Source organism: Trachurus japonicus, chromosome 16, assembly GCF_045865225.1.
Source record: "Trachurus japonicus isolate A0001 chromosome 16, Traja_1.0".
In the NCBI taxonomy this organism is placed as follows: domain Eukaryota; kingdom Metazoa; phylum Chordata; class Actinopteri; order Carangiformes; family Carangidae; genus Trachurus; species Trachurus japonicus.
Genome location: NC_140922.1, coordinates 26,711,929 through 26,730,491, shown reverse-complemented (window position 1 = coordinate 26,730,491; position 18,563 = coordinate 26,711,929). Strand labels below are relative to the sequence as shown.

Genomic DNA, 18,563 nt, shown 5'->3' with positions numbered 1-18,563 from the left:
AACTTTATTCTGTACACTAAAAAGGTTAGCAAGATCACAGAACAGAGAATGAATATATTACAGAGAAAGAAACAGATGGAGGTGGAAGAGAAAAAAAAGACATCAGACATCAACACATTTGTTTGTTCCCATTCACATCTTATGCAATTAAATCATTTTCTAAGACCTTGACTCTTTTTTTTTAACACAGCCTGTAGAATTAATGAGAAATTAAATATCACATCTACTAGGTGATCTCTTACTGCACTACACTTGTATGTAATTCACTCAAAGCAAAAAAAATAAAATAAAAAAACGTGCATGTTTCCCTTGGCGTTTACCCGGCCTCATGATGCATTTAATTGTGGTTGGAAATTTTCATAATATCAATACTATCATCGGCAATGACTCATCTTCGTGTCATCACTGTTTTGCACATGCATCAGATCATCTGTACTTTTAAAAAATAATCATTTCCATTCACAACATGTTTCATTCATGAAATTTTTCAATGTAAACCAATAAAGTGAAATCAAAACATTTTTTTAAGACTGCATAAATTTGACTTACAGTAGTGCTTATTATCAGTACTGCACTGTACACTCAACACTTAGTACTGTCATTCCTATATGGATTAAAATAAACCGATGATGATCCATAAAGGCAGCAATTAAAATGATGTGTACATTTCATACAATTGTATTAACAATTAAATCTGTGATTTTTTTTATTTTATTTTCTAAAAAGTGAGTTTCATATCGGTGTTGGTCTTCTACAGTTTGGTGTCACCTCCATCGCTTTGCATAGTTGTATTCACAGTTGTGTTTTGGCTTGTATTCCTCAGAAGCAGCTACTTTTTTAAATAGTCAAGGATTTCCTGTTCTCTACACTTCAACACACTGCCACTCTATAGTCACTGATGATGAGTTAACAATCTCTCAAAGCAAGAGTTCACAGATTTCACAGAGTTTATTGCACCTTGTCTTGTCTCATGTAACCTGTCCTAAGTGTTTTCATAGCACTTTGCATTCAGTGAACCCCCTCCTCACGCGTGCATGGCTCCAGGCACTTCATGGTCATCTCAGTAGGAAAACTCATCATAAAGGTTTTATATTTACAAATGTAGGAAAAATCCCGATCTCTCCTACGAGACAACAAGTTATTATAAGGCACCGTGCATATTATTAATGTCTAAATCTGCTGTAATTTGGTTTGGTGAGAGCTGATGATGATGAGATCATTCTGTAAAATGTGAAAGTGTTGGTTTGGTCACTTTGTCAGGTTGCTCTTCCAGTAAAATGTTGCATTTGTAGTTTTAGGAGTTTTCATTATTTTTTGGGAGGATTACAGTACTTCCACCTGTAGGAGAAAAAGAGAAGGAGAAGATATCTTGAAACAATAGACAGATTAATTTTCAAATGTTGCACTGAATGTCACAAAAGTCACTTTTCTATTCAATATGTCCAGTTTACACAAAAAAATGTTAACGTGTACAGTGTTTTGCACAATATATAATATAATATATAATATACTGGGTTTTAATGCACAGGATGGCTCCTCTTTAAGTCTTTTCCTGCAGTATTTATGCTGGTTTGCGTCTGGTTTGTGGTTGTGCTCTTACCACCTCAGTCCTCCTTTTTGGTATCCTGGGAGGCTTCTGTTGCAGGCTCCACTACACACACACACACACACACACACACAGAAAGAGAGTGAGCAGAAATGAATACGTAACATTTTCATTCAACACAAGCCACACTCTCGTCGTGTCGTCCTTCACACTGTGACGGCACATCAAGCCTGTTTGACATATGACGTCACCATCATCAAAACAAAAGACCTAAATGCCATCACAACGGCCAGAAGAGGAATTGTGAAGGGTTAAACACTCCTCCTTCAGCACATCTGGTTCTGCTGAACTGGTTTACAAGTGAATGCTAGTGACTGACCTGCCCTCTAAACACACACACACATACATACATACAATTACACACACACACACACACACTATATAGTTGGATGGCAACTGGTCTGGCTTGCACACAGCAACGCAGCCTCCAGAGAGAAGAAGTCTCATAAAAAAGTTATGCAAGGTCTCTTCACACCAGACCAGTACAACGCCACACACACACGTGCTGCCCTGAAAGTACAGCATGTTCCCTGACAGTCAAGAGTGGGGGTGCAGGCTGAACTGGGATCTGTGAGTGTGGAGGCACATTTACATGTAGCAGTGACTTTATGTGCTCTTTAAAAAACGTGACAATGAATGAACAGTAGTCTGTTTTTATTGAGCAGAACTTTCTCCACTGAAAAAGCCAAGTAATTAGAGATGAATCACCTAAATTTCTCCTCAGCTGAGCCTTGTTTTTTTTAATTATTCTTCTTCTAAAATTTTGCCCTATCACTGGAATCCAGTCTGACCTGTATTGTATTCAAATTGTCTTCTGTGATTGGATGCTGCAGAGCATGATCATGCACTAGGGCAGCTCACAATAGAGCACAATGAGTGAGTGTTGCGTGACTGGAGCTGTTGTGCTGACAGTATGTTTCTGCCATAATCAACACACTCAAGACGAGCTACCCAGTGTGTGTGTGTGTGTGTGTGTGTGTGTGTGTGTGTGTGGCAGGCTCACACACACACTGTGTTATCAGTTCAGCCTCAACAATGTCCAGTTCATCCTGTCAGTGCCAACCAATCAGAGGAGGAGAGGTTTATTCGGTATGAGGACAGTTGAATGATTTACTGAGAGTGTGGTATTGCTAATCACATTTGTGTGCGTGTGTGTGTTGGATACCTGCTCCGTTACCAATGGCAACACCTTTGAGGGGGTTGATGTTGCAAAAAAGTCTTTCTTACTTTGGTGATGTAACACCCTTAAGTTACACACACAGTGTAATCCCCAATATTTCTAGTTTAACCTTGTTGAACTATGCAGTCTGAATGAGTTTTATACATGTAGTACCTTTATTTCACCAGTAGGGTGCGTATTCTACACGCCAAGCGCCGCTCACGCTGGTAGCTTCTAGATCCCCCTACCTGTGTTTTTTTCTCTTCCTTCACTGATGCCGATGAGAGCAGACCCATTAGCCGAGGAGAGAGCTTGCAAATGTGTAAAACTATAGACAAAGTGGTTAAAACTTTTATTTTCTTTTGAGTTATCGATCTTGTGAACTATCCGAACCGGCAAGGAGGTTTTTGGACCGGACGTTGCCGTGTTGTTGTGTTTTTTTATCGAGGAGAAACTCCGGTGAGTAGCAAACCATTAGCGCTTAGCCTAGCATGCTAGCGACTGGCGACCACAGCTAAATTGCTAACTCATTACATGAATAAATCACCAGTGTGTTCTTTTATGTTGCTGAGAGGATGTTAAAAACCAACCGGAGGTATATACAGAGTGTGTGTTTGAGTGAGAATGTGGTTAATGTTGTACTTTGTGTGGAAGATTATCGGTGCTAAACCGAGCTAAAAGCTATTGGCCTTGAACTATCGGGTGAATGCAACCTAATGCTAAACGGCTAACCAAGCTCGTTCGGTGAGCTAAAACACGTGTAGCTGTGTGCTATTGAACCATTGAGGGACGGTAATTCAATGAATCATCCTCAAACATGATTTATATGTGGTTTAATTCATATTTTGTGTGCACTATACAGTGGTAAAAGCTAAAAAACAGTTAAAAGTGTTTCATATTACATACTTTGATGTGCGTTGGCTGTTTAAAAATTCATTTTATAGCTGCATATGATACGTTGTCAATGTGAATGGTCAAGTTCATTTGATTTAAGATTAAGATGAGAATAAATACTGTACAGTTAATTTAGATAAATGTGAAAAAAAAAGAGATTAACGAGAGATATGCAACTGCTGCTTTATGCAGGTTGGTTTTTTTTTGAGTATGAATGGATTCTGATGGCGAGCCAGAGCCAAGTCTGAGGACCGTGGAGCGGGAGACCGGCTCACATGCGTGGAGGGTGTGACGTCGGACCAGCGCATCGCGCATCTGGAGGAAAAACGCATCTAAACATCATACAGATAAGACAAAAATCACACTACCCGGGTAGATGAACAGTACATAAACAATACACCACAATACATTAAAGGACGAATAAAGAAGAAACAAACTTTGGACACTGACTGAAATTGACATCTGACTTATTTTTTTGACTTTATTGGACTGTGTTTACATTTATTAATTTGGGCCCATTATTTCATTTGCACTTTGAAGAAACATTTTATTATTTCAGTTGCACTTTGAAATATTTTTTCTATTTTCATTTGTACTTTGAAAACATTTTTGTGAGTTGTAAATTCATTAATGTGGTTATTTCAAACTGAGGTTGTTGAAAGGTGAATACGAGTTCGAGTTATTGAGTTTTGATACATAGAGAAAATATTAACTCAGTTATAGCTGAACAAATTCAGTTGTTGGTATTCAATGGTGGCTTTCCTGCCAATAAAGAACTATTTTGCTACTCTTTCATAAACTGTGGTCCACGTCATTCAAATCCTCCCTGAGCGAAACTATATCTTCTGATCCTGGCCTAACCTTGAAAGTACATGATAGTCACCTTAGCCCATGTACTGTAGATATGTGTTACAGCCTTTAAGTGGCGAGCCAGCCAGGAGGATTTTTAGGAGTAGACGGACCCAGTTTTATACTTTTTGACAGACATATTATTTTTTCCTCATTAAGTTTATTTCATATTTTCGTGTGAATAAGAGTCAAAACGAACAAACATGGATATTGAGCAAACGTATGGTATCAATGCAGAACAGTCCATTTGTTTAGTTGGGTTAACCAAAACAGACACTGATGCAGATATTATTGCTTCATTAAAAGCATATGGGACTGTAACTAAAGTAGTGCGGCTTCAAGCTGCAGAAAAAGAGAATGCAGCCATTGTAGAGTTTGATTCAGGTGTCGCAATGGCAATGTTTGAGCTAAATCTTCCTCTTGATATTCCAAACGTGAACAATACTGCAGTGACATGGCAGGCAGATAATGTTAATGCACTCACACATACTACTAGCCTTGCTGAAAGCAGTAGCAGTGAGTCCTCTGATGAGAGCGTTCATTCTGAACACAGCACCACACCTCTCATACGAAAATCAAAGACCAGGAAGATTGACCTCTCGAAACTCACCTTCTCACCAGTCGACACCAAAACAGACAAGGAGGCAGCAGCACCTACGGTACGTAAGAAAATGAAAAAATTTAAAACACTGGACCTGGGAGATGACGACTTGAACCCACCTGATGTACGACGCATTGTGGTTGAGCATGTAATAAAAAATGACACTTCCACATCTCAGAGCCCCTCCAAATGGTTACGCCCTTTCTCAGGCAGAGCGCCAAAGCCGCCTGGAGAGACTGATTTTGAAACATGGTGCCTCCATGTAGATTTGATGTTCCAAGATGGAGCCCCTGTCGACGTTCAACGCAGAAAAATCCTGGAGAGTCTGCTTCCTCCAGCCTCCGATGTTGTAAGACAACTAGGCTCCTCTGCTCATCCTAGAGATTATGTAAAGCTGTTGGACTCTGCTTATGGTCTGGTGGAAGATGGTGATGAAATCTTCGCAAGGTTTTTGAACACTCACCAAAACTCTGGCGAAAAAGCTTCAGAGTATCTACAGAGGCTTCAGGTACTCCTCAACACCGCTGTGAAAAGAAATGGAATCAGTCAGTCATCAGCAAGCCATCACCTGCTGAAACAATTCAAACGCGGCTGTTGGGATCACAATCTCATCATGCAGTTAGAGCTGAAACCTGAGAAACACCCTGACTTTGCAGAGTTACTTTTACATCTAAGAACAGAAGAGGATAGAAGGGCAACCAAGTTGGATCGAATGCACCATCATTTTGGATCCTCAAAACAAAAAGCCACTGCAAATGTACATTCTGTGCCTGACATGTCTCCTTACACTGATCCAAGTCCAAGTGTTCTCCAGGCATATGTCGCTGAGACAGAAAGTTTAAAGCAACAGCTCGCTGAACTGAAACTGCAGCTCAGCACCAGGAAATCTAAGAAACAGAAGAAAAATGAAACAATGTCAGCAGACAAACCAAACCCTCCCACACCAAGAGCCGAGGCACAAGCTCATCAGGTAACACAAAAGCCCCAGCCTAGAGCCTGGTTCTGTTTCAGATGTGGCGAAGACGGCCACATAGCCAAGGTGTGTGAGAACTCAATCGACAAAGCTGCTGTGGACAGAAAATACAAAGAGTTAAAAGCAAGACAAGATGAGTGGAGAGCTAAACAGCACTTACCTTTAAACTGGACGGGCTACCAGTAAAGGGACCTACTGGAGCCGAAGAGCAAATTGAGAGTCCCAAGGTAAGACACCATGGAACGAGAGCTACATGTCAACACATACAAACCTCTGAGGGTGAGCTCCTTAATGGTTTAGTAGGCCCAAGATCTGTTGCTGTAGTTAACATTGAAACAGTGCAGTGCCAAGCTATCATTGACTCGGGTTCACAGGTGACAACCATTTCCAAGTCATTTCATGATACTTACCTGTCTTCTCTACCTATTCTGCCCCTTAGAGACATCCTCGAAGTGGAGGGCGCAGGAGGTCAAAATGTACCTTACCTGGGTTACGTAGAGATTAGCATTCAGTTCCCAGAAAACATCACAGGTAAAGCTGAGCTTGTTAGCACGCTAGCTCTTGTCGTTCCAGATTGTAGGTCCAACGCAGAGTGTCCCGCTCTTTTAGGCACCAACATCCCCCTGATTCGGGACATTTACAGCACATGTCACACCAAACGAAACGCTGACCTGGTGGGAAAAGTAAAGCTACAGTGTAAGAAAGCCATTGTGATCCCACCTGGCGAAAAGAGGGTTTTGAGTGGTTTTGTAAGAAGGGTACTCACCCACAAGGGAGGCCCGCTCTTAGTAGAGCCATCCACTCACTCTAGTCTACCCAGTGGTTTGTCTTTTTGTAGTTATGTTATGTCGAGCCCTCAGCAAACATGTTTCAAAGTCCCCATTTTGCTTAAAAATGAGACGGCACACAACATAACAGTTTCCCCAAACCATAGCGTAGCAGAGCTCTCCATCCCCCACTCTCTCTCCCCTCTATCCACACAACCAGACAGAGTTGAAGAGGATCAGGTGTCACAACCCCTCAGCAGTACAGCTGAAAGAACAACTGTGGGTTCCACAAACCACACCGACACCATAAGTTTTGACTTCACTGATTCTTCACTCTCGGAGGAATGGAAAGAGAGGATCACGGAAAAACTGAACTCCATTCCTGAAGTTTTTGCAAGAGGTGACCTTGACTATGGTCATACCACTGCGGTCAAACATAAGATCCGCCTTTCTGATCCAACACCCTTTAAGCAAAGAGTAAGGCCAATTCACCCGTCAGATTATGAAGCTGTGAGGCTTCATCTCAAAGAACTCTTAGATGCTGGCGTTATAAGAGAATCAGAAAGCCCCTTTGCCTCACCGATAGTTGTGGTAAAGAAAAAGAATGGTGCCATCCGCTTATGCGTCGATTATCGAAAATTGAACAATCAGACCATAAAGGATGCGTACGCCTTACCCAACATTGAAGAAACCTTTGCAGCTCTAACAGGGTCCAAATGGTTTTCCGTCATGGATTTGAAATCGGGCTACTATCAGGTGGAGGTAGACGAAGAGGACAAGTACAAGACAGCTTTCGTTACACCCATGGGCTTCTGGGAATTTAACAGAATGCCTCAAGGAGTCACTAACGCACCTTCAACTTTCCAACGAGTCATGGAGAAATGCATGGGCTCTCTCAATCTCAAAGAAGTCTTAGTGTTCCTCGATGACCTCATTGTGTTCGCTGACACGCTTGAGGAACATGAACGCCGTCTCATGCATGTTTTACATAGGCTCAAGGAATTTGGCCTCAAGTTATCCCCTGAGAAATGCCACTTTTTCAAAAAGTCCGTCAAATATTTAGGCCATGTTGTCTCCGAAAATGGAGTAGAGACTGACCCTGGGAAAATTTCCCCTCTGACGACCTGGCCCCGTCCAACCAACATCAGTGAGCTGAAATCCTTTTTAGGGTTTACAGGGTATTATAGAAGGTTCGTCAAAGACTACGCAAAAATTGCCAAACCTCTTAACGCCTTGACTGCTGGTTACCTTCCTCCGCGGAAGAAGTCCAAAAGTTCCAAGTCTTTCTCAAACTCTGACCTGAAACGACCCTTCAATGAGCGATGGACCGCAGAATGCGAGAATGCATTCAAAGCACTCATCGGGAAGTTGACGACCGCTCCGATCCTTGGCTTCGCCAACCCCAGGAAGCCATATGTTTTGCACACTGATGCCAGCCTGCAAGGCCTCGGAGCAGCTCTGTATCAGGAGCAAGACGGTGAGATGAGGGTAATTGCCTATGCAAGTCGAGGCTTGTCAAACTGTGAGCGGCGTTACCCCACCCACAAACTTGAATTTTTAGCACTTAAATGGGCTGTCACGGACAAATTTTTTGATTACCTTTATGGTGCAGAGTTTACGGTCATGACGGATAACAATCCTCTGACCTACGTTTTGACCTCAGCCAAGCTCGACGCTGCAGGACACCGGTGGCTCGCTGCCCTGTCCAATTTCAACTTCAACATAAAGTATAGAGCTGGCAAAAGAAACGCAGACGCCGACGGTTTATCCCGGCGTCCACATGATCAAGCAGGAGCCGATCAAAGTGCTCAAGTGGAGGACGACCGAGTGAAACAGTTCATCTCAAGGTTTGTCGATGAAGAGAGTGGGTCTAGTTTCCCCAAAGAGGCTTTTAAAGCCGTCTGTCAGAGACATGAGTTGTATTGTTTTCCAGATGATGAAGGGGCCAGCCACTCAGCTGTTCCAGTAGAGTGTTTCGCCATTGATGTCAATGCTATCCCAGCTGAGTTCACTCAGGCTGACCTGTTGCCTGGCTCCAGCACTCTACCTCGGATGTCGCAGCAGGACTGGGCTGCTGAACAAAGAAACGATCCTCAGACCAGCAGAACCATTGACCTTGTCAGTATGGGAAAACGTCTCACTTACCGTGTTCGTCGTCAAGAGGATCGAGAAGTTCAACTCATGCTTCGAGTGTTTAATCAGCTTGTACTGGATAATGGTGTCTTGTACAGGAAATGCATGAACCAGGGTGAGCCTTTCTATCAGTTAGTTCTACCCTCAAAGTTCAGAGAGATGGCACTCGAAGGTCTCCACGACTCAGTTGGTCACATGGGAATGGACAGGACGTTGGACCTGGTCCGCACACGTTTCTATTGGCCAAGAATGTTTATGGACGTTGAGAGGAAAATCCGAACCTGTGAAAGGTGTGTACGGCGCAAGGCCAAGGCTGAGAAAACCGCTCGCCTTGTGAACATCCAAACAAGTCGACCACTTGAACTTGTATGCATCGACTACTTGTCTTTGGAACCTGATGGACGCGGAACAAAGAACATCTTGGTCATAACCGACCACTTCACCAAGTACGCGGTAGCTGTTCCTACAGCTGACCAGAGAGCCAAGACAGTAGCCAAGACATTGTGGAACAGTTTCTTTGTTCATTATGGTCTACCCGAACGTCTTCACAGCGACCAAGGTCGGGATTTCGAGTCTGTCCTTATCAAAGACCTTTGTCAGCTGTTGGGTATAAAGAAAACAAGGACAACTCCATATCACCCTCGCGGTAACCCCGTCGAGAGGTTCAATAGGACACTCCTGGAAATGTTAGGAACTCTGCAAGAAGAGGACAAAGTCAACTGGCGTGACCATGTTCAGCCTCTGGTTCATGCATACAACACGACCAAAAACGACACCACTGGATTTTCTCCTTACCAGTTAATGTTTGGGAGACAGCCAAACCTCCCCATCGACGTGGCATTCGGACTCAATCCAGAAGGACGCAAGAAAGTGTCTCACGCTGATTATGTGAAGAAAATGAGAGAAAACCTGCAAGAAAACTACAAGCTTGCCATTGAACACAGTGAAAAAACTGCTCAGCGAAACAAGCAAAGATATGACCTCAAAGTCAGAGAATCCATCCTTGAGGAAGGAGACCATGTCCTTGTCAAAAATGTCTCTTTCAGAGGGAAGCACAAGATTTCAGACCGATGGAGTAGCACAGTCTACAAAGTTATCAAGCACATTGATGATTCTCCAGTCTATGTTGTTGCTCCAGTAAACTCTGCAGGTCCAGAGAGGACGCTTCATAGAGACTTGTTGCTACCCTGTGGATTCCTAGCTTCCTCTATTCAAGATGAGTTGAGACAGGACACAGAAAAGCGGGGTAAAACTCCAGCTCCCCAGGCAACCGAAATCCCTCAAGAGGTCGCTGAACCAGAGCAGTCATGGGAAAATGAAGAGGAAATAGATTACTATTACCCACAAACTGCTAAAGAGGATGTCACATTCCCAACAATAACCATTGTTCGAGAAATCCCTCATTCAGGAGTTGACTTGACGGAAGTAAACGAGGATGAATTGAACTCTGATGTGTCAAGTTTGAACCCGGAAGCTGATGTGTTTCATCCCATGGAAAACCAGGAAGTGAGTACACCTGAGGAAGGGGCGGAAAACTTACCTGTGGAAACAAACCTACCTGTGGAAATAAACCTACCTGTGGAAACAAACCTACCTGTGGAAACAAACCTACCTGTGGAAACAAACCTACCTGTGGAAATAAACCTACCTGTGGAAACAAACCTACCTGTGGAAAAAGACTTACCTGTTGAGGATGCTCCAGGAGTCAGAAATGGATCAATTCCAGATGGATCTGTGGAAGGAAATGTACATGAGATTAATGATGGAAATGTGGAAAAGGAAAAAGATGAGTACAAAACTTACCTGATGACGAGAGAGGAATCCAGAGTGGAGGAAAAGGATGGAAATGAGTTGAGAGTGAGTGAAGACAATGCTGTTCAAGAGGAAATTGGAAGTTCAGAGGCCAGAAGGTCAACAAGACAAAGAGCTGAACCTGATAGACTGACATACAAAACACTAGGCAACCCCTTAGCCTTTGTTATGCACTCTATTCTGAACAGTCTAGACCAAGTTGTCATGCAAGCTTTTGATTTTACTTCTGCACCAGAGATTGGTCAGACGTTACATGTGTAAAGTTAAGCATGCAGGGACGCACGCTGATTCAGGAGGGGAGGATGTAACACCCTTAAGTTACACACACAGTGTAATCCCCAATATTTCTAGTTTAACCTTGTTGAACTATGCAGTCTGAATGAGTTTTATACATGTAGTACCTTTATTTCACCAGTAGGGTGCGTATTCTACACGCCAAGCGCCGCTCACGCTGGTAGCTTCTAGATCCCCCTACCTGTGTTTTTTTCTCTTCCTTCACTGATGCCGATGAGAGCAGACCCATTAGCCGAGGAGAGAGCTTGCAAATGTGTAAAACTATAGACAAAGTGGTTAAAACTTTTATTTTCTTTTGAGTTATCGATCTTGTGAACTATCCGAACCGGCAAGGAGGTTTTTGGACCGGACGTTGCCGTGTTGTTGTGTTTTTTTATCGAGGAGAAACTCCGGTGAGTAGCAAACCATTAGCGCTTAGCCTAGCATGCTAGCGACTGGCGACCACAGCTAAATTGCTAACTCATTACATGAATAAATCACCAGTGTGTTCTTTTATGTTGCTGAGAGGATGTTAAAAACCAACCGGAGGTATATACAGAGTGTGTGTTTGAGTGAGAATGTGGTTAATGTTGTACTTTGTGTGGAAGATTATCGGTGCTAAACCGAGCTAAAAGCTATTGGCCTTGAACTATCGGGTGAATGCAACCTAATGCTAAACGGCTAACCAAGCTCGTTCGGTGAGCTAAAACACGTGTAGCTGTGTGCTATTGAACCATTGAGGGACGGTAATTCAATGAATCATCCTCAAACATGATTTATATGTGGTTTAATTCATATTTTGTGTGCACTATACAGTGGTAAAAGCTAAAAAACAGTTAAAAGTGTTTCATATTACATACTTTGATGTGCGTTGGCTGTTTAAAAATTCATTTTATAGCTGCATATGATACGTTGTCAATGTGAATGGTCAAGTTCATTTGATTTAAGATTAAGATGAGAATAAATACTGTACAGTTAATTTAGATAAATGTGAAAAAAAAGAGATTAACGAGAGATATGCAACTGCTGCTTTATGCAGGTTGGTTTTTTTTTGAGTATGAATGGATTCTGATGGCGAGCCAGAGCCAAGTCTGAGGACCGTGGAGCGGGAGACCGGCTCACATGCGTGGAGGGTGTGACGTCGGACCAGCGCATCGCGCATCTGGAGGAAAAACGCATCTAAACATCATACAGATAAGACAAAAATCACACTACCCGGGTAGATGAACAGTACATAAACAATACACCACAATACATTAAAGGACGAATAAAGAAGAAACAAACTTTGGACACTGACTGAAATTGACATCTGACTTATTTTTTTGACTTTATTGGACTGTGTTTACATTTATTAATTTGGGCCCATTATTTCATTTGCACTTTGAAGAAACATTTTATTATTTCAGTTGCACTTTGAAATATTTTTTCTATTTTCATTTGTACTTTGAAAACATTTTTGTGAGTTGTAAATTCATTAATGTGGTTATTTCAAACTGAGGTTGTTGAAAGGTGAATACGAGTTCGAGTTATTGAGTTTTGATACATAGAGAAAATATTAACTCAGTTATAGCTGAACAAATTCAGTTGTTGGTATTCAATGGTGGCTTTCCTGCCAATAAAGAACTATTTTGCTACTCTTTCATAAACTGTGGTCCACGTCATTCAAATCCTCCCTGAGCGAAACTATATCTTCTGATCCTGGCCTAACCTTGAAAGTACATGATAGTCACCTTAGCCCATGTACTGTAGATATGTGTTACAGTTATATGAAGATTGATCAGTTGTTTGGACATGTGAAGGACTATCACCTCTTATCTGCTGCTGCACATCACCCAGTCTGTCTCTGCTCGGCTTTTTCTGCTTGTTTGCACACGTTCAGTCTCAAACGCATGTTTGCAATAGATTTAGCAAATATTTCAGCTGCTCAGTTTGTTCTCCACCCCGAAAACTGTCTCAATCTGTCATTCACGCTTTAACAAGCAGATGAGAAAATGAGCTATGACACCTTAAACAGTTGGCATGACAGGGTTGTTGTCGGGAAACTATCCCTTGTTTAATGAAGTAAATCAGTCAGTCATAATAAAACCTGTTGATAACGATGGCAGCCATCATCTACTGGAATCTATTTTATCACCCTTCATTGATTAGTTGTTTCACTTTGTGATGATAGTATTGCAGGTTGTCAATATCCTAATATAGGTCGTGTTCTGGGAATCTTTCAGTATTTGACACAGTGTTGTCTGGATCAGAAAGGGAGTTGATCCTGAGGTGTTAGTGCTTCCTACCTTTGGCTGAGGGCTCAGGTGCTGGGTCTGCAGCAGGAGCTGCTGGTGCTGGGGTGGGCTCAACTACAGGAGCCTCTGCAGGGGCCGCGGGCTCTGAGCTCACAGGTGCTGGTGATGCTTCTGGTGCGACTTCTGCAGGGGTCTCTACTACTACTGCTGCTGCTGCTGGTGGTGTGGGTGCAGGAGCCTCCGCCGTCTGGACCGGTGGCTCGGCAGCAGCTTCGGCTTGTGTCTCAGCAGGCGGGGCCGTCTCAACAGGGGCTGGAGGGGGCTGTGTGGCCTCTTCAGCTGCAGCTACTGCGGGCATCTCGGGAACAGTCGCTGCAGCAATCTGAGAATCTATCAGGGTCTCAGCGGCTTCTACAGGTGCTGGGGCCTCGCTGGGTGCCGGTGCTGGCTCTGAGGCCTCTGGTGCTGGTGTTGCCGGGGCGGGCTCTGGTGCTGCAGCCTCCACGGGGGGAGCAGCCACTTCTGCAGGGGCCTCGGTTACCGCCTCTTCCACCAGCACCACCACCGCCGCCGCTGCCGGGGCCTCCGCTGGCTCAGCTGCGACAGGCTCAACAGCAGGGGTGGCGACTTCAGGAGAGGCCTCGGCCGGCACAGCAGGAGCCTCCTCAACAACAGCAGGAGCTTCTGTCTGCACCGCTGCCACAGATTCAACAGCAGCTGGTGGAGGGGCTTCTTCTTCAGCGACCTCGGCCACGGCTTCAACTTCAGGCGAGGCCTCGGACACTACAGTTTCTACAGGGGCCACTTCCTCCACAGGCGGCGGGGCCTCCACCACCTCGACAGCAGCGGCCTCAGGTGCAGCGGAGACTTCAGCTGCAGCTTCTGGGGCTGGCTCTTCGGGGGCAGCGGCAGCGGGCTCGGCAGCAGCCAGGAGGTCTTCTCCGGAGCCGAGGTCCTCCTGGGCCTCCAGGGCCACTAACACGGCCTCTGTCTCCTCATCGGCTCCCGGCTGCAGGTCATCGGGTAGAGCGGTCTGCACAGGCAGCTGCATCTGGTCCTCGATGGTTTGTGCATCTTCTGCGATGATGCCATTTCTGACTGCTGTCAGGGACACAGGGACAACAAAGGTTGATTATAGGCAATTCACACTAATCAATCTCCATCCGTTTGTTGAGCTGCTGTTAATCTGTAACACTGAGCAACTAAAAGTTTACTCATTTGAATTAGTTGGAAACTTCCTGGGGGGTCTGAACAGCTTTATTAACAACATTAATTACCCACACTTATTATTTAAATTACCCAAGAATTAATTGCAATGGCACAATAGAAGTTCTGCAAAAACTATACATTAATAGAACTAACTATTGCATGGTACATAACTATAAATAACAATTTATATGACAATGATCTATGAGTGCAGATTACTTTAACCCCCAAACCATATGACTATTGACTCAACTCACTGGAATGCAGAAGATAGGAAATAAGCAATAACTGGCACACACAGTGCGTGCTGAGGAAAACATCCTTTCATTTCCGTGGCTGAAAATATGAGTTATTGAAGCCTGTGTGTTTGTCTAAAGCCTGGGGGACATTGAATGTCACTCACTCTCAAAGGAAATAAAGTACATGTGACCAGGTCTTTGATGCCCTTTTGAGAGATGGCTGTTCTTTTTATTCTTCTTGTCTTATAGGTGTGCATGTGAGTCAGTGAGCGAGCAAGCCTTGGGGAAAAAAAAACTAGTGAATGTGAGGAACAATAGTGGGTTTGGATACTTTAACTCAAATGTCAGAGCACCATCTCGTTTAACAAGAATCGCAAAGACCACAACAGAAACAGAGGCTTTTTGATGTGGATTCTCATTTTACGGATAACTGGGGGCACATTGTTCACAAATGAGACAAACCAGAGGGGTTCAGTTGGGTGGACAGTTTGGACGCTGCAGCTTCCTGATTTTATTTGTCCGTCGGGGCAAGTAAAAAGAGCTGAGAGTGATGGGTGGAAGGGAATGTGACGGCCTGGCAACTCCGATGAAAATGAGCCAGTGGAAGAACACCCAGCACAGAAGTTGTGTGCAGTATTTAGGGTGAAGTTAAATATGTTTTATTTGTTATTATTAGATGGCATTTGAGATAAAAGTGTAGAAATGTTAAAGCAGAAGTGCTTTGAACAATCTTTAAAATCCTTGAAAGGTTGTTTGACTTCCTTTAGATAGATTCCCAACATGTTCTCCATCAGTGTCCTGTTCTGTAACCAGACCTAACATCATGCAGAATAGAAAGCTGTTGTCTGCTGCTGCACACTGAGCCAGAGCTGCTGCTGCTGCTGCTGCTGCTGCTGAAAAGTCCGAGTGTGTGTTTGGGTCGAGACAGCGACAGCGTCCCCAGACATGGATGACTTGTGTGTCAACATGATTTAGCAGCCAAAGATGACAGAGATCCCAGTCAAAACAGTGCCATGGCTGGGCAGAGGCACCAGAGAGGGTGGGGGAGGGGTCGGGGGTGGGGGTGGACGGGGGCCCAGGCAGGGGATGGGACCGGTGGCGACTTGGATGGCAAACAGTTGGTTTGTTAAATAGACTGTACACTGCATGGTTTGAACCTCCCTTTCCCATTCAGCCACGTTCAGAGGAGACTACAATAAGCGGTTTTCTTGTTGGGTTGTGTTGGGGTGATGTAAGAGCCTGGAAAGAGCTCCAAGCTTCTCCAGGTGACAACATCTGGCTTGGCTGAGGAACAACGTCCTGACACAGACATCACACTGTGACACAGAGGAAGACGGAGAAGCTGCTGCATATGAACACAGAGGAAGAAGCTCTGGTGCCTGGTTTAATTACAACATGACACTTAACATCCAAGCTAGGTAACCCTTTAATTTACAGACCGCCAATTATGTTATAATGTCAAGAAATAGCCAAGAAATAACACGTAATTGCATCATAATGTCTAGAAATAGTCTAGAAATAACGGTCAATTTCATAGTAATGTTGAGAAATATAGACAAGAAATAACGATTGATTGTGTAGAAACAGCCCAGAAATAATTGAATGTAACTGACAATTGCAAGGACTTGGTGGAGAAAAATTATATCCTTTTCCAAAAAAATTCAAAGAGTGTAATCTTGTGCCTTTATGAAAAACATGACAACACTATGAAATTGACCTTTATTTCTAGGCTATTTCTTGACATTACTGTGCAATTATATTAACACGTTATAAGAAGTAATTAATAAATACTGAATTCTTCATTTTATAACAGATGAATACTCATTAGTATGTAGTTTATAAATACAGTTAGTGTTAGTTATCAATGATGAGTAAAACATTTTTAACTGTGTTTATAAACTACATACTAATGAGTATCCATGTATTATAAATGATGAATTCAGTATTTAATGCTTAATGTGTAGGCTACTTATTATAAAGTCTTACCCACAATTACTTGTTATTTCTTGGCTATTTCTTGACCTTAATTAGTGGCCTGTAAATTAAAGGGTGACCCAAAGCTACAGTACATCTTGGGGAGGCGGGAGGGGGGAGGGGGGCCGTGTGGTGAGAACATACTGTACATGCAGCTGTGCCTGGCATGACATAGCCATGTGCCAGTGTGGGCTGTTTGGACCTATGAATGGACAATCATGGTCTGTGTCAGCGGCTGCACAGGCTTAGACACAGAACACATGCATAATGTAAAGCAAAACAAACCTACACAGCATGATTACATATGTTTAGATGCAAAACAGACTTTTTACTGTCCACCCCCCAGCAGAGGAATTCAAGAGCCTGAAAACATTCGGGCCTTTTGCAAAAAGGGGCCATCAATCTTTCTAGCCTCTCCTCTTTTCTGCTTTTGTTAACCTACATCTTTTGTGTGTGATAGATGCTGCAAATTCCTGGAGTGAGTTTCAAGCACTCCTTATCATGCAGACATTCACACACACACACACACACACACACATAGATCTTAATCTAAGTCACTTTTATTATGCACACAAGCTTTGTAGGTGTAAAGCAGTCTGTCTGTGCCACGCTGGCTGTTGCCTTCTTTTGATGTTATAGAAAATAAGCTCTAGTGTGTGTGTGTGTGTGTGTGTGTGTGTGTGTGTGTGTGTGTGTGTGTGTGTGTGTGTGTGTGTGGAAAAATCAAGTCCTAGCAAACAGGTCGGGTAACAACTCTTGCCTCAGGCTGCAAATCAACTGCTTCACTCTCCTGACTAGTTTTCACAGTGCTACTGAAGGAGCTGCATGTACAGTCTCTTTTTTTAAAAAATTAAAATTACACCAATTTAGATTCATCTACATCTTCTAGTGTGGAGAATAAAACAGAATCATGTCCTCCTCAGGCTTTATTCCACCAGTGAGTCCTGCAGCTCACTTTTTTGTTGCTGTTGTTGTTGTCAGAGGATGTCATGCATAAAACAAGTGGCTTAAAGTAAAAAGCCACCCACTTCACTTCAGTGCATTGATGAGAAAGAAAGTGGCTCAACATGAATAATTCCCTCAATCCACTGCAGTGGTGCAGGCAGAAGTGAAAAAGCACACAGTGTACCAAACCTACCAGCAGCAGCCACACACCCCTCAAGCAAGACCTGAGTCAGACCTGAGAGTTTCAGAGCAACTACTCAGAAACTCTATAATATCTCTTTTATCCATTTAAAAAACACACAAAATAAGATTTGCAAACACTTAACTTCCACTACTTACCCACTGTTTCTCCATTGCTCTCTTCTGGCTTTGTACCTGGTCTTTTCTCTTGATCCACAGTCTGTGCACTGGATGAGGAGCACCCCATGTTTGGACAAAAAAGTTGAGATGCACACACACGCACGCACGCACACTTTGAAAAAAAAAAACTTGGAGCCTACTGAGGAGCAAAGAAAAGTCCCAGTGGGTTCTTTTTTTTTTTTTTTTTTTTAGCAAAGACAGAGAGCGGCTAGCAGTGAGAACATGGACAGCTGAGCTCTCTGTAGTTCCTAAGAGAAGCTGGGCACCATTATCTCCCCGTCTGTGTGTTCATGCATGGCCCGCTGCCCTCTTGCCCCAGACAACGATCTGTTGTGAGCATACAGCCAGAGCAGTGGTGCAGCCGCTTACAGCTGAATGTTCCTTGACTGCTTCCTGCTCACAGTCACTCTATTCATATGGGAGGAGGAGGCATGAAGTGGGTGTCCTCCCCCTTTTTTTTTTTTTTTTTTTTTACAGAGGAGTGTCCCCTCTGGAGGAGATCCACCACCTTGTGGCAATGTTCAGAGCAGCATATGTA

At 43.5% G+C, this 18,563-nt stretch overlaps 2 protein-coding genes across 3 annotated transcripts in view; one reads left to right on the top strand and one right to left on the bottom strand.

The window, feature by feature from the left end:
- atp6v1c1a (ATPase H+ transporting V1 subunit C1a) overlaps positions 1–18,563 on the top strand; it is a 423,473-nt gene that overhangs the window by 293,039 nt on the left and 111,871 nt on the right. The gene's annotated exons all lie outside the window — the stretch shown is intronic.
- Positions 723–18,430, bottom strand: LOC146972531 (uncharacterized). 2 transcript variants are annotated; one of them, XM_085802912.1, is made up of 4 exons: positions 18,005–18,430; positions 13,353–14,402; positions 1,601–1,651; positions 723–1,338 (listed from the first exon to the last, which is right to left on the bottom strand). In XM_085802912.1, exons 1-3 carry the CDS (start codon positions 18,090–18,092, stop codon positions 1,605–1,607), a joined length of 1,185 nt encoding a protein of 394 aa, XP_085659038.1. In that variant the 5' UTR covers positions 18,093–18,430; the 3' UTR covers positions 723–1,338; positions 1,601–1,604. The 2 variants fall into 2 exon arrangements, with proteins under 2 accessions (XP_085659038.1, XP_085659039.1); XM_085802913.1 differs by having other exon boundaries at positions 1,238–1,331; positions 18,005–18,287.

Bases quoted from the DNA above. Each gene is read 5' to 3' on its own strand.
- LOC146972531 (XM_085802912.1), bottom strand. From the start codon at position 18,092: ATGGGGTGCTCCTCATCCAGTGCACAGACTGTGGATCAAGAGAAAAGA. The intron at 14,403-18,004 runs GTAAGTAGTGGA...TGTCCCTGACAG, and splicing joins GAGCAATGGAGAAACAGTGG to CAGTCAGAAATGGCATCATC. The intron at 1,652-13,352 runs GTAGGAAGCACT...GTGTGTGTGTAG, and splicing joins ACCTGAGCCCTCAGCCAAAG to TGGAGCCTGCAACAGAAGCC.